The 16,358-nt window shown below is 34.5% G+C and overlaps 1 protein-coding gene across 2 annotated transcripts; it reads right to left on the bottom strand.

Moving 5' to 3' along the window:
- Positions 1 to 204: 204 nt before the first annotated feature.
- On the bottom strand, positions 205 to 14,064 carry LOC138330279 (neural cell adhesion molecule 2-like). 2 transcript variants are annotated; one of them, XM_069277771.1, is made up of 6 exons: positions 13,848 to 14,060; positions 10,446 to 10,748; positions 9,609 to 9,911; positions 6,675 to 6,974; positions 1,580 to 1,882; positions 205 to 849 (listed from the first exon to the last, which is right to left on the bottom strand). In XM_069277771.1, the coding sequence occupies exons 1-6, from the start codon at positions 13,936 to 13,938 to the stop codon at positions 455 to 457; spliced, it is 1,695 nt and encodes a 564-aa protein (XP_069133872.1). In that variant the 5' UTR covers positions 13,939 to 14,060; the 3' UTR covers positions 205 to 454. The 2 variants fall into 2 exon arrangements, with proteins under 2 accessions (XP_069133872.1, XP_069133873.1); XM_069277772.1 differs by lacking the exon at positions 10,446 to 10,748 and having other exon boundaries at positions 13,848 to 14,064.
- Between the last annotated feature and the right edge of the window lie 2,294 nt (positions 14,065 to 16,358).

Here is a 16,358-nt window from a genome sequence, read left to right as displayed (position 1 = left end):
ATACAATACTTGTTCATGCTTGTTGTTGATCCGGCCGACAGGATTGAAGTTTGTCCGCATATAATACACTCTCACTTGCACACAATGCTCAGTATTCTCACATGCCACAAATGAACACAGTGCCATGACCATATACGGCCATGAACGAACAATAACGAACAGGTAACAGACACAATTGATTTATAAGCACGACAATGTATGTATAGCAAATAGAATAGAAGAGATAGATCAGGAGTGTGTATGTGTGCCAAAATCAACAAACAATATCCTAGTAAAAATTATAAATCGATTTGTCATTTCATCAATACATTTAATATTATTGTGGCAAAGATAGGTAATGACACTCCACAACAACAAACTCAGAGTGTTTTTTGTATAGTTACTTGGATCTAACTAGTATTATCATGTAATTCAGTTTGACGCACCAACTTATAAATACACTTTTTGAAAATTACTAGACTAGATAAAATGCACAAGCTAAGATGACTATTTCAATTGAGTGACATATGACTTCAAAATTTACAAATACACCTTTCAGTAGTATTACCAGCACATCCTTATACTTACATCCGGCAACTGTCAGTAACGTCGATTGACTATAGGTAGTACCATAATGATTAGCCGCAGAACATCTGTAGGTTCCAGCATCAGCTGTTTGGGCGTTGGTGATGACAAAGTCTGGCGAAGTTGTTGTGCCTCCACTGTATCTGCTGTTAGTGGTGATTGAAACTTGTTTCTCCCAATAAAGGTTAGTTATGTTTGACGTGGAGTTAACGCTACAGACAAGTGTGACAGTTCCTCCAACAGTTGTACTGTATGAAACCAGTGGTTGAGTGACAGTCGGTGGAGCTAAAACAGAAAAAGTAAAATATTTAAAGTTTTCTTATAGATAAAAAGGCAAAGCATGACACGAAAAAGTATAATGAAGGATGAATGGATTGTAGAACGGATTCGAATGTTGTTTTTTTCTTTTTAAAGAAAACGCTCATTTTATTAACACAATTAAACATTTACCAACACTGTCAGCAAATGTCATGGGATTGATGTTTTAATGGTGTCAATTTCAAGGAGGAGTTGCAAGTTAAAGATGAATGTGTTTGGCGTTATGCTGCGTAAGGTCATCAAACAGACTAATAATAAACTAACACATAGCACCTCATGTCAGTTCTTAATGGCTAGACAAAAAAAACCAACTAGAGTTTAAAATGAAAAAAAGTGTAGTTGAAATGATCTAACTTATGGAACGATATAAACAAATAATATTACAATTGATTAATGAAATCGAACACTGAAATAGGTTTTCATTGTTAAAGATAATCTAAAACATAAACCTCAGTACTGTTGTCATATTTACTATGCATTCAATGGTTAACACAACATTTGGTTTTCATACCGATTACAAAAAATCATTATAAGAATCGGTTAAATACGGATTACAAACAACTTTTCTTCCCATCCCGATATAATCTTTAAATGTAAAAGTAAAATAGAAAGGTTGAAAAGATGATCACATGCGACCAAAAGTCTATATCAAGTTCATATTTGAAAATTATTCGCCGTTTGGTCAATGTTTACTTACATCCAGTGATTGTTAGCTGTGTATTTCCACTAGTTCCAGTTCCGACAGAATTTGTTGCCGTGCATCTGTATGTTCCAGTGTCACCGGTCACAGCGCCAATTATGAAAAGGGAAGGCAAGGTAACAGTACCTCTACTGTATCTGGTAGTACCACCAATATTCACTGGCTGGAAAACACCGTTCGTATTCTTCTCCCATGAAACGCTTGTATGGGTCGGGTCGGCGTTCACGTTACATACCATAGTAATAGTCCCTCCGGAATTGGTGGCATATGTTGGCGTTGGTATGGAAACGGTCGGAATGACTTGAAAGCAAGATGGATTTTACGAGAAGATTAGGCAGCCATTTTGTTTTAAATGTGATCACGTTATATCGTACCAATAACATCGGCGAATAGCAAGACGAAGCCCTACTGGCATACCTAGTTAAAGGTTTGTATCAAACATGTATTGAGGCCTTCGTGATATTGCATATTGGGCTTTAATATAATTTATCATACGAGCAGCGGAAGCAAGTGGACAATGGTTTTATTCTTATTCAACGTAAAAAGACATTTTAGATTCGAGTTTATTTTTTGATAATATTCACAGATAAATGTACAAATGAGGCATGTATAGTTCAAGAAAAGTCATGACCAATGTATTTTCCATATTTCAAATTGAATGTATCGTGATGAGTGTAAACTCTATCCAATCAATAATAATGTGACAAGACATTCATTCTCAATCTGATTAAAATACAGATCATTATCATCACCTCGTATCGTAAATAATTTGCCAATATCCCAAAGGATTGGTTATTTCTACATAGTTTGGAATTGGACACAGGTTGAAAACTTTTCATTCTCTCAGAGTTTAAAATAATATTTATGTTGTCAAGAAAAGCAACCAATCAAAATGTGCAGTTAGGAGATATTAACACGCATTAACAATTAATTACTGTGTAATGGTTTTTATTTGCGGGTGATTAATTTTCGCAATATTCGCGTTTAAGTTGATTACCGTAAAAATAAACACAAGCAAAAAAAATGAAAGAGTGAAAAGTAAGATAACGTTATAGCTTGATAATAGTTAGATATTGACAAATATGCAAACAATTCTCACCACGAACAGTTCTCGTCAGAAATTGATGAGTAACAAAGAGAGAGCGCAAAATATTCTTCCCGAAAAATTAAACGACTATAAATAATGATAAGTTATTGGCATTAATAAATAAATATTAGTTCTTGGTATATAATTAACGCTATACTGTGACAAAGCATTTCGCATTATTATTTCTAATTAAAAGTTAGTGATTATAGCATTTTAAATTCAGTATCCGTTTTTGTGTACATCATGCATTACGGTTATTTACGGGTGAATGTGATACACAACCTATCACGCAAATAAGACTGTGCTTTGAGTATAGAGTTGAAATTAATGGATTATTTGATTAAAAAGCTAAAGTGACTGTCTAAAGTTCGGATGCACAATGATAATCTCGACTACTTGTTTATAGCGAAACAGCCGGACTTCGCTCAATAAAGCTGATCAGATGGTTCGGGTTATAACTTTGACGTATATTTAAGTATTGATGTCACTATTTTTTAACTTCATCGGGATATGAAAGAAATTTTGTTTGCAAACTGTGTGAATCAGCGTAGCGGATTCTCAAAAACGTTTGAAAACACAATTAATTTCATACCCCGATGAAGTTAAAAAATAGTTGCTTATAATTTATTTTTCAGACTAATTGATAGCATAAGATACGTTAAAACGTACAATTCCATTGACTTTCCATTGGAAATTTGTTTCTAAATCAATACGCAATGTCGGGTTTTCGCGCCATTTTCTGATTTATTCTTCATAGTAGTATGAAGAAAAAGTATCTGCCAATCAGAAAGTCGGATTTAGTATGAAAACAAAGAAAAAATAAGTAGGGAAAATTAAAAATATAAAAAAACAAACATTTACACTGACTTGATCGAACGCTACTGGTTTGACAGCTGAAAATCATACAGCGACTGTCGATATATTGGATTGTGATTTAAGCTTAAGGGCATCAATTGAAAAAAGACACGAGACTTTGTCATTTAGGGAAAAGTCACACGCAATAGTCTTCCAATATGAATTTCTTCTCCAGCTGCAAGCTTTCTATAAGATAGTAAAATGTGTTGTTACTACATGTACAGTGCAATGTTAAAAATCAACATAATGACGATGGAATAAAAAAACCCAATCTCCACAAAAAAAAAACAACAACAAAATTAAAAAAAACTAAACAAACAAAATACAATAAAATAATAACAAAATAATAATCTAGCTGTTTGTATGTCTTTAAGCCAGATATCGGTAATCAATCCGTGATATTTATCAACTTGTCTAAATTCTTGACAGAAATTATTCAGAAGTAATATCGGTGTAAATATATGTTTCATTTATGATAAAAAAAAATTTTGAAATTAATTTTAACATTTAAATATTGAATTTAAAACCAAAAAGGAATAGGCTTTTTACATAAGGATCGTATCCCGTGTCAGTATGTAGGTGACCCAAATATATGTTTGAAGATAAGAATTATGAAAAAGTTTACTAGGATTTGACGACAAGGAATTCAAAGAAAAGTCTTGATAAATCAATGATTGTTTTGAAAAAATACTACAGAAATGAAATATAAAAACAAGAGGCCCATGGGCCTTTACGGTCACCTTGTATTTGATACAAATTAGTTATGTCATTTACTAGCCAATTGATGTCTTTTGTTCACAAAAGAGGAACATAGATCTAATAGGTCTACATACAAAGTTTCATTAAGCTTGGTGCATATTAACTCACATTAACATGTTCAAAAGGTTCAATAATTATTTTGCAAAAGACATTAACTCTATAAGTTATGATCTAATCAGGCTGATTTTTGAACTCGTTCTAGATCTTGCCAACGTTAGTCTATATACAAAATTTCATTAAGCTCATTTTATGTTTACTCAAGTTATCGCGTTCATAAGGTCCAGTAATAATTATTGATATCTTTATGACAATAATTGTCATATTTACTCATGAAGAAGTTATTGTGTGCACAAGGTCCAAATAATTTTTAGTGCAAAGGGTAATAACTCCGTAAATTACCGTCGAATCAAGTTGATTTTCGAACTTGTCAGAGATATTTCCAATCTTATTTCATTTCAAAATATTTTTATGAAATCATTAGATTTAATAGGGATTGGGCAGCAGGCTATGCCTATAAAAGCCCTCTCCCTGTGGATACATACATGTACACCTCAAAATCATATATATAACATATGTAAATTTTACAGACAATGTTGAAATTTAATATATATTTAGGATACATTTGTAAGTAATACTATGATAACACTCCAATAATAAGCAGGTATAAAAAGCATGTTAAGTATATATATATATACACGTATATATGCATACCTATGTTTTTGTTTATAGTGTGTTTATAAGATTTCCAATCTTAGTCCACATACAAAATTTCATTAAGCTCGGTGCATATTTACTCAAGTTATCGTGCTCACAACAATACACGTATAGGTGTAGAAAGCATTTCATAGTTGCTATTCTGCATTAGCATATAACAGAAATAACATACCAGGCTATTGACTTTTACGTCATTTTTTGTAAGCGTAATAGCATATGACGTAATTTGTGCTCACAAAGTAATGACGTCATAATCAAAACCTACCCAGACAAATAATTATGGAGACTGACTATATCATGCGGAAAGCTTTATTTTCCATTTACTACAAGTTAGAAACGGACTATAACATGTTAAATATTTAAAACATTATGATTAGATACTTAATAAATATACTGGAATTGTCCAATACAAGCGTAATTTATTATTTTACATTTAATGAAAAATAGAAACGGACTATACTTTGCTGAATATATTAAACAGTTACATTGATTAGCTATTTTATATAATGGGATTTGTCTAAACAATGCATAAGCAATTAAAACTTTTTTTTACATCTGCGTCACTAATGAAACGGACTATAACATAAAAAATCGTTATTCATTTATAGAAACAACATTATGGAAACCAACTCTAATTTTCTCTTTGATATCAACCATAATAATTTCATTTATATGAAGTTTATACAAATGCTATAACTTAAGGAGATACACGAAGAATTATTATTTTACAAGAGTTAGGTAATAAGACAACTCATAACATAATAACCGAGATTAAGTTCCATAAATGGGGGCTCATACTAGTAACTCATTTTGATATCATATTAATTGTTAAAATACATAAATGGGATCAAGTTAGCTTTGTATTTTACCAATCTAATTAAAATTAGACTTGTAATTTCGCTTCACTATGATAGTCTTTGTTACGTGCCAATACAATATCTAACAGTGCCCCGTTCATGGTACTGTGTTATCATCTAGGGAATGTCGTGACTTACTTATGTTTTGGACGTTCCGTGTAATTACTTGCAACATTGTAAGATAAAAAAAAAATCTTTACTCGATTGCAAATAAATTCTGATAGCTACGCCGATACAGGGCAATCATTAAATTTAATTTTAATTTTAATTTTAAATTTTACATAATCATGAATTTAAATTCTAAGCTACTTACTTCCGGTTACTGTAAGCACAGTGAAATTCGATGTTCTCTGTTTATTCCGTGAACTCCGTGTTTATTTGGGGTAGACAATGAACATCAAATTTTAAATAGATTGTACATCAATCTGACATCTGGTACCAATATATTACACCAAATGATACAGTGTTTCACACGTTTTACCCCAAATTATGATATTGGAAATAAATCCTCACAAAACGTTATAATATAAAAGAAAAATAAACAAAAAACAATAAATAAGTAAAGTGAAATAAAAAAACAGAAAAAAACCTGCAAACATTGATTTTGCTATATAATTGTAGTTTATATCTGTGTATATGGAAAAACCAACTGTACGGTCATGACGTGGTATAAGAATATGCTCTGGAAACATTAAACATTTTCTTTTTTGAGTGACCAAATGTAAGTTTATATACAAGCGGAATCATAATGCTAACCACAAAACTTCCCCGTAGTATTCTCCACCTTGTACAAAACCTTTCGTTAGATCTATTAACTTACCGGGGGAGACTGAAAGTTGGATTACGCTAGTTCCTGTTCCGAACTGATTTGCTGCTGCACATAGGTATGCTCCCGCGTCTGTAGTAAGGGCGCCAGAAATTGTTAAGGATGGCGAGGCGAAGGTTCCTCCACTGTATCTGCTGTTTTCGTAACTATAAACATACTGATAATTGCCGTTCACAAGTTTTAGCCAATGGAGACTTGTATAAGTAGGATCAGCGGAAATTTGACAGGTAAGGGTAACAGTTCCTCCCGAGTTCGTAGAATAAGCAGACTTGGGAATTGTTACGGTCAGTGCGGCTAGACAAATAAAAAAAATAAGGTAAATTTATATTGAAATCAGTATCATGTGCATGTTCTTATCGATCACAAGCATAAAAATCAACCAAACTAAGAAGAAAATGACAAATTAACTACAAATTAAATGAAATACAATAAGCTTAAATTATTAAAAAGTGTCAAATATATTTGCAAATATATTTGCATTTATAAATACAAATATAACTAGATTTGATCGCAATCAAAACACTGGATTTCCAACCAAGTAATGATATTAGTAATGTTATCGAACAAACATTAATTTGCTTTAATACTCTTTCCCTTCGCTTTTTTTAAAGTCGAATGAATGAATAACAAACGAACGAACAAAAGAAAAAAGAGCAATGAACGAACGAAGTAAAGAACGACCGGACGAATAAAATGATGATTACAAGATTTCTTAAATCTGAATTTCAATTTGACTCTTAAGTACCACCTCTCAGGCACATCTTGATCTTCTTTACAAAGGCATTCCGAATAAACTATCTTCTAGTACTAGAAGCCTTTTACAAATACAGTTGTGTCATTGACGTGAGGTTTGGTTGGGGAACTTGCTCTACATATCTTGATTCTTCACAACACAAAAACACATCTGTTTGCTTCCGAGTCCACGTTCATTCTCCGTTTCTTACATGGCGATCTTGGACAAAGGGAAATTACTCACATAATTAGGGTTAAATTATCTCCCCTTTGGTCAAACAATGTATTTATACACTAACTACATACACAACATCCCACACACAAAATAATATTGGGTTTGAACAATTTTTACCATGAGTGTTTAAGATTAGAAAGAGCTTGGATGCGGAATAAACAAGAAAGGAAACAGCTGGAGAAAAAAAACATTTTCTTTTAAATTGAACTTTGCGATGTTGCTGCCTCCCAACAGCAATACATGGTGCAGTATCCGAACCCGTTGTGCTATGGTGATGTTTAAAATGCGAGTGACAAAAACTAACTTTTGATAAATAACGTTGTTATCGTATGATCGCATTATCTACTAAAAACACAGTGCGCCCAACTGTGCGATCTGCGATACAGCGTAATTTGGAACTTTGGGTTCAATATAAAGAAATTTTGTCGTATTGTAATTAAATCACCTTATACTTAGCAAATAGAGATTCAAATAAATTGCCCTTTATTAATTCTTGTGATATTTCACACAAAATGAAGGTCATTTATTTGAACAAATATGGCATCATCCAAGCGTGCAACAAGCCCAATATCAAGTCTCTGAGAAACTTGGTTATTATGAAGTCGTTAAAAGATTTTAGCCTATTTGACCCATGTGACCTTAAATGAAGGTCAAGGTCAATTATTTGAATAAACTTGATAGACATGTATCCCAGCATGCCACAGGCCAAATATAAGGTCTCTAGGACTCTTGGTTACTAAGAGAAGAATCGTTTAAATATATTTCAGCCTATTTAACACCCGTGTCCTTGAATGAAGGTCAAGGTCATTCTTTCTGAACAAATTTGGTAGAACTTTATCCCAGCAAGTCACAGGCCCAATATCAAGTCTCTAGGCCTCTTGGTTATTAAGAAGACGTAGTTTAAAGATTTTAGCCTATTTGACCCCTGTGACCTTGGTTGAAGGTCAAGTTAAATGAAAATCATAAGTTCTGTAGAGATATTCATGTTATGTCTATGCATAAATTCAAGCATGTGTGTTAAGTATTAAAGGCTCTGAAACGTTGTACATTTTTTGCGTGAAAACGCCAAAATCGCCATTTTTCAAAGGGCTATATCTCCGCCATTTTGGATCAGATGATCTTGAAAATTGTCATTATATATTTCTGAGAGTATTCCCTTTCATTCCATTTTGCAGTTTTCGTTTTTGACGTTTGTTTGACCTCGATGCGAACTCTTGACCTTGACATAACCTCTGATAACATGTAATAAACATAACACGCGCTATGCCACGATCTAACTAAATGACTAAACGGGAACAACGTACAGCGTACGGTTATGAAGTTATGAACGTTTAAATTTTGTTCGAAAAAAGTAGTTTTTTACGTCTGTGACCTTGAAGTTGGACATTTTTGTAAAAAATCGAACGTACGTTTCAAGATCTCATGTACGGACATAACAAAAGGGCTTTCCATCAGTAAATGGAAATCACTAATTATGAAATACAATACAAATGCTGTATATAGAATATGAGTAGATGTTATCGGAGTAAGTCATGAACAGATGTCTAAATATTTTTTTATATTCTCGTATATTGATGGAAACCAAACCATAAAGTCATAGAAAAGTCTAAGACAGACTTTCCTTAGTAATGAACCAATCACTGATCATCTTACAAAATGTTATGGCAGTTGTAAGTGGTTAAACACACATTGAAGTTAAAATGATTGTATCGTTATTGGTGCCACAGTCTCATATTTAATATAATGAATACGATATGAAATACATTCTGTGCAAGAATAATTTACAAATACGACATCATTATTATCTTGAAATCAATATTCTGATTTGAATTAAAGTCTGCAATAAGTAAACCTGAGGTTCGGTATTTGCCGATGAAGGCGACATGGAACTTTGCGTAACGACTTGTAAAATGATCAATTAATAGAATCGAACATTGAACATTTGTTTATTGTTTACTTACATTTAGTGATAGTTAGCTGTGTATTCCTACTATTTTTCGATCCAACAGAATTGTTTGCCGTACATCTGTATGTTCCAGTGTCACCGGTCACAGCGCCGGTAATGACAAGAGAAGGCGAAATAACGGTACCTCCACTGTATCTGCTATTAGCAACAATATTCACCGCCTGGAAAAAACCGTTAACACTCTTCTGCCATTGAACGCTTGTATGGGTCGGGTTGGCGCTCACGTTACAGACCATAGCAATATTCTCTCCGGGATTAGTGGCATAAGTTTGTGTTGGTATGGAAACGGTCGGAAAGGCTGGAAAGCAAGATGAATCAGTTCACTTAAATAAGAGGCAGAAGGATTTTATTTTTAAATACTAGTCCTCCAAAGGGAGAATATTTATATAAAATTCAAACAGTATAAATGTCTCATTCATAAATTTTCGACCTCTTGGCCATCTTTAGGTTCATAGAAACACAGGAAAATCTAGGTGAAATTCATCTTGAACCTTTTGATATGATGCCTTGGCAACAATGAAGTCATATATATAATGGCGTTCTAGACACCATGACGTCACAAATACTATGATGTCATAAAGATAGAAGGGTTTTAGAATATGCAGCCAATTTGAGGTGTATCGTTTTATTCTATTTCTGTACGAGAACTTCAATACTGCCTACCTAAGGATGTATATAACATTTTATTGTTGAATTAATTTTAGGCAGGCAGCGATTATAAACGAATGAACGGATAGGAGGATTTACAGGCAAAAGGATTTCGTAAGTTTAATACAGATATATTTGCAAGCATTTATAAAAAGGGATGCTTTAAGACTAAGAGTTATCTTACTTCCAGAGACTGTAAGCAAGGTACTTCCACTCGACCCAGTGCCGATAATATTGACCGCTGTACAATAGTAAGTTCCACCGTCAGTTGTTAATGCATTGGAAATCACCAGAGACGGGGATGTAGTGGTTCCTCCACTGTATCTGCAGTTTCCGGTTATAGAAACGGGTTGGAATACATTGTGTGTACGTTTAAGCCAAGTCACTCCGACTTGGAATGGATCCGCGGTGACGGTACAGACAAGAGTGACTGACTGTCCAGAAGTTGTGGAATATGCTTTCTGAGGAATGGTTACGGTAGGTGGATCTTCAAATACAAAAGCAATTCATATTTAATGTAAACAGTATGAGAAATAGGTCGTCATGACAACGTCAATTCTATCATAAAAAAGAGAACAAGAGGAGTTGTATTGCTCACCTGGTTTGTTATGTCAAAACATGTACTGAATACATGTTTATTGTTTCTTTTCTTTCTTAAAGATTAACCTCTAAAATCCTATTGGGCCCATCCCTGCTGCCCAAGGGAGTCAGAGCCAAGACCTATACAAATTCTATTTCCATTTCCACAAGTATGTTTATTGCTAAATTTGGTTACGATCAATGCAGAAGTCTATGGGTAGTAGTGATTCATTACTAAGTGATTTCAGACTACAGGATGAATCTAGTGACATAATGCACAATGTTCGGTCACTTTTATGTAACGTTATTGAATGTAAAAGACGTCATTATCTTATTACATGACGAGCGCAATTGACGTCATTTACGACATTCGGCAAACCTGCAAGACAAAGAAAAAACGCAATTTTTCGAATACTTTTTTGAATTTTAAGTAGAGATTTCGCACACGTATATTTGAGCAAAAACGTATTTTTTGATTCTGAATAGAAAACATACTTCCTAATATAAAGTCATTTTCCAACGTCATTAACTTGCGTGACAGAATAGTCAATCTAAAAATTTCATTTTGTGTTATTTCTGCCAGACAAAGGTTTTGTTCGATAAAAAAGTAGAACGACGTCGCAGTCTATATTTTCTAACATGTTATCAAAATAGAAGAAAAACGTATTTTTATATTAACAAATTCATGTCTCTATCTCATGTATTAGTACCGTTTTGTACTGTGTGTATTTGTGTTTTTTCACTTTTTTATCTTTTCTCTTCGGATCTGTCGATCGGCAAGTCTACAAACAAAGTCCACCATTTTGAAGTATGACGTCACAATTCATTATAACGAAATGACATCATGATAGTTCGTTTTCGGGGAATCTCTTTGTCAAATTTTACCGCCATGTGGTGTTCAGTATGACCACAGTGACACTTTAACTGAAACCGCATACAGGTGCGTGTTACATCTGTCGCGCCAAAAAACGACATTTTCTCAACAAAAACACATCAATAGAAAAATAATTATTATAAATATTTTGATGAAAGTCCTCCCGTAATTGAATAAATATATGCTTTCTGTTTTTCAATTTAAAAAAAATAGTATTGCGCTTATATTATTTTACTGTTCAACGCTTTTTCCAATGACATTCCGGCGTGACGTAAAAGTGACCGAACATTGTGCGTTATGTCAGTATATTCCAGTGATCAGTGATATCAACGATCTTCCTGTTATCGTGGCAAGGACAGACAATGGAACGGACGCTCATAATGCTCTCGTTAATAATTCGACAACATAGACACGACATTAACCTGCATAACCACAAAAGCCAGTTATTGGCCAATGAGGTAGAAATGTTCATATCCTTAAACGTTTTTTCTCAATATTTCTACGAAATCGCGACCTCCCATCTTTGAAAATATAACTAATAACAGGCAAATTAAAGCCATGCATAACAATCATGATTTCCATTCGATTCATTCTAAAAGCATTGGAAAACATTGAAATGGAGACTTGATTTAGATTATCTGTTCCTGTCGGCGTTGTTTCTATGATAATACAAGTGTATACAGTGGAGCTTGCCTAAGCGGCCACATTGGCTTCATAACATAAACGTTTACAGATATATCTAAAACCGTATATCAGCGAATACCTTACAGCTTTCAGACTACCAATCCCGATGGCCAAAGGATTAAGATGTCAAAACTAGCCATGCCCTTCAATAATTCTGGCTATTAATAGCACATTAAACTGATAAAACTAAAACAAACTACCAGACCCGTTCGATGCTATTAGATGCATCATTCAAGGATATGAGTGCGCACAACGGAACTGCCATCCGTAATCATTCAACAAAATAGGCATGGCATTCATCTACATAACCACAAAAGACAGTTATTGTCCAATGAGGCTGAAATGTCCATACCTATTAATTGCTTGTTTTTAATGTGTCTACGAAATCGCGACTTCTGATCATTTAAAAATAACTAGACAGGTAGAGGAAACCATACACAACACCTTTGTATGACCGTTCCGTTTGTTCTAAAATCATCGGAAAACGTTTGAAGGGATACTTGTTTTAGATTATCTGTTTTCTGCTTATCGTTTATTAGTTTACCGTCCTATTAACAGCCAGGGTCATGTAAGGACGTGCCAGGTTTGTTGGTGGAGGAAAGCCGGAGTACCCGGAGAAAAACCACCGTCAGCGGTCAGTACCAGGCAACTGGCCCACATGGGATTCGAACCCTGTTTTCTGTCGTTGATGATTCTATAATACTGCAAGTGCTGATAGTGGTGCTTTCCTTAAACTGTCTATGTATATAGATACAGGCTTAATAAGATATTGTGTTTGAGTCCCAAATAGTGCTTTTCAGCCCAATATAACCTTTGTATAAAGATCACTTTGCTATACAGATAACCTTTTCCTTGTTCCTTTGGTATATGCCCATCCTCGATACTCCAGGGGTTCCGATCACTTACGATCTCTACACCATTAATCTCATAGTAAAACTGGAGGCAACAGAACAAAACAGGAAATTTAGTCGTTTGATGTACATCAAAAGAACCGTATAACGGTACACTGTAGTTGGCTGTGTGGCTTTGATGTCGGGCGTCGCTCTCTCTGTAGTCTTCAAAGCAAATATTTGCAGGCCTGTGATTGGTTCAGATGTTTTCCGCTGAGCTGCCTCCAATTTATAGAGATAGTAAGTGATCGGAACCCCTGGAGTATCGTGGATGGTATATGCTATACACAATTGATACACTATACAAGAACTTACACTAAATGTTACATTCTAGATAACACTCGATCTTTAAACGTTGCTTATATTATATTTGAGAATGCTGACCCCAAGGCTAGGACTTTGGCAAACTTCAATATTTAAATGTTCATGGGCGCGTTGAAATATCTTGATTTGCATTTAAAATAACCTTTAAAAACGTATGTGTGATATATATGAATTACCTGAAATGATTAATGTTGGGGGAGGGGGGATTCTTACCGTGGGGCAAATATATACTTACCTTGTGATGATACCGCTGGCAACATCGAAATCAAGATCTGCATACAAGACAGAACTTTAAGGATGTTAATGATTCCAGCCGTTACTTCCATTTTTCAGCAATATCAGTGCTCTGTATTTAAAGAAACCAAAATTATCTACATGTATAATATAAACTGTCAATATCGATAAACTCAAACCAAATCGAAAGGCCCATTCAACAATAGACAAGCTTTTATCAATAGCAAACTTTCCAATGAAAAAAAAAGTAATGAAAAATAAGGTCAAAGTTATGAAACCGAGAACATTTTATACTATTTGCAAAATAAAACAAAACTTTCTAATGCTAGAAAAACTAAAACTATCATCACAACTAACACTGTCATGGTTTGTAAGATTAAATATTAAGTAAAACTGAAAAGGATGGTAGTATGCTTCAGTGTGATAATACTCCCAAACTGGGTGCGAGTTTCACTATCACAAGGTGACACAACACAATAATTCGCAGTCTCCCAAAACACACTATCACAAGGAGACACACAACACAATAATCCGCAGTCTCCCAAACCACACTATCACAAGAAGACACAACACAATAATCCGCAGACTCACAAAACAAACTATCACAAGTTGACACAACACAATGATCCGCAGTCTCAAAAACACACTATCACAAGGAGACACAACTCAATGATCCGCAGACTCGTAAAACACTATTACAAGGAGACACAACACAATGATCAACAGTCTCACAAAACAAACTATCACAAGGAGACACACAACACAATAATCCACAGTCTCCCAAACCACACTATCACAAGGTGACACAACACAATAATTCGCAGTCTCCCAAAACACACTATCACAAGGAGACACACAACACAATAATCCGCAGTCTCCCAAACCACACTATCACAAGAAGACACAACACAATAAGCCGCAGTTTCACAAAACACACTATCACAAGTTGACACAATGATCCGCAGTCTCCCAAAACACACTATCACAAGTAGAACGAATATACGTACCCGACCTACTATACCTTTCGGCCGGGTACGAATTGGTCCCTATGTGTCGTAGTGGAGCACTGCCTCCGAAAATCTCTCGGGCACAGTTTTCTATACTTTTTGTCTGTTTTCGATTATCTTATGCGTATACATGCATTTACATATTATTTTTGTCCAAACAAAACATAACTACCATTCTTTATATCTACCGTACCGCTCACAAGACGTCAAATTCACAATTTGTGGACTTGCCGTATAAATTCCCTTCAGAAAGACCTTCATATGTATTTTGTAAAAAAAAATGATGCCTCGATGAGAATTTAATATTTTATGTGGTTCAGTTATATTGCCGAGTAGTTAAGAATTATCAAACAAGTACGATATAATGCAAACAGACGTTTTATAATGGTTTGCATAATCATTACTTTGCTCCATTAGCAGTAATAGGCACCGATTGTAGCTCTAAAGACGACATCATTTTCTGTCCAAAAGTCTTTTGAGCTACAATATTGCAGCTATATCACAAGGAGACACAACACAATAATCCGCAGTCTCACAAAACACACTATTACAAGTTGACACAATGATCCACAGTCTCACAAAACACACTATCACAAGGAGACACACAACACAATAATCCTCAGTCTCCCAAACCACACTATCACAAGGAGACCCAACACAATGATCCGCAGTCTCACAAAACACACTATCACAAGGAGACACACAACACAATAATCTGCAGTCTCACAAAACACACTATCACAAGTTGACACAACACAATGATCCGCAGTCTCACAAACACACAATCACAAGGAGACACAACACAATAATCCGCAGTCTCACAAAACACACTATCACAAGGAGACACAGCACAATGATTCGCAGTCTCGTAAAACACTATCACAAGGAAACACAACACAATGATCCGCAGTCTCACAAAACACACTATCACAAGGAGACACAACACAATAATCCACAGTCTCCAAAAAAACAAACGCATCCATCTCACGCATATTTGATAACCATGGCTTCTTAAGACGTTAAGCATTATAGATAATATTCGAAATAGTGTCTGATCAAATTAAAATGTTTTGGAACAGTTTACAGGCCAAATTCTGCCTGGATTAGTTATATCATCTTACAGCTGCGACGAGCTATATGACACCAATATTATTTTCATTGTGTTAAATAAGTATATCGTGTCCTTTTTTGGAAATTGTTAATGGCTGTGCAGGTTTCAAAGACATATCATAACAAAATACTTGATAACTTTGTGTAGCATTACTAAATGTGCTCCATTATATCTCATAAATGTCCTTCTTTGTGTGTGTACAGCACTGTAGTTGATTGGGGCCGCTGGGAAAATACGTAGGAGGTTTTAAAATACCATCTGTAGTAAGTCGTATGAATCATATATGGTTTGTGCATGTGTTAAATACGATCTCTGTCACTCAGCTGACAGAGCACGCTTCTTTTGTTGACTGAGCACGCTTCTTTTGTTGACTGAACACGCTTCTTTTGGTTCA

Source organism: Argopecten irradians, chromosome 8 (genome assembly GCF_041381155.1).
Source record: "Argopecten irradians isolate NY chromosome 8, Ai_NY, whole genome shotgun sequence".
Classification (NCBI taxonomy): domain Eukaryota; kingdom Metazoa; phylum Mollusca; class Bivalvia; order Pectinida; family Pectinidae; genus Argopecten; species Argopecten irradians.
The sequence above is the reverse complement of the archived record's forward strand: the minus strand, read 5'-3'. Positions and strand labels throughout refer to the sequence as shown.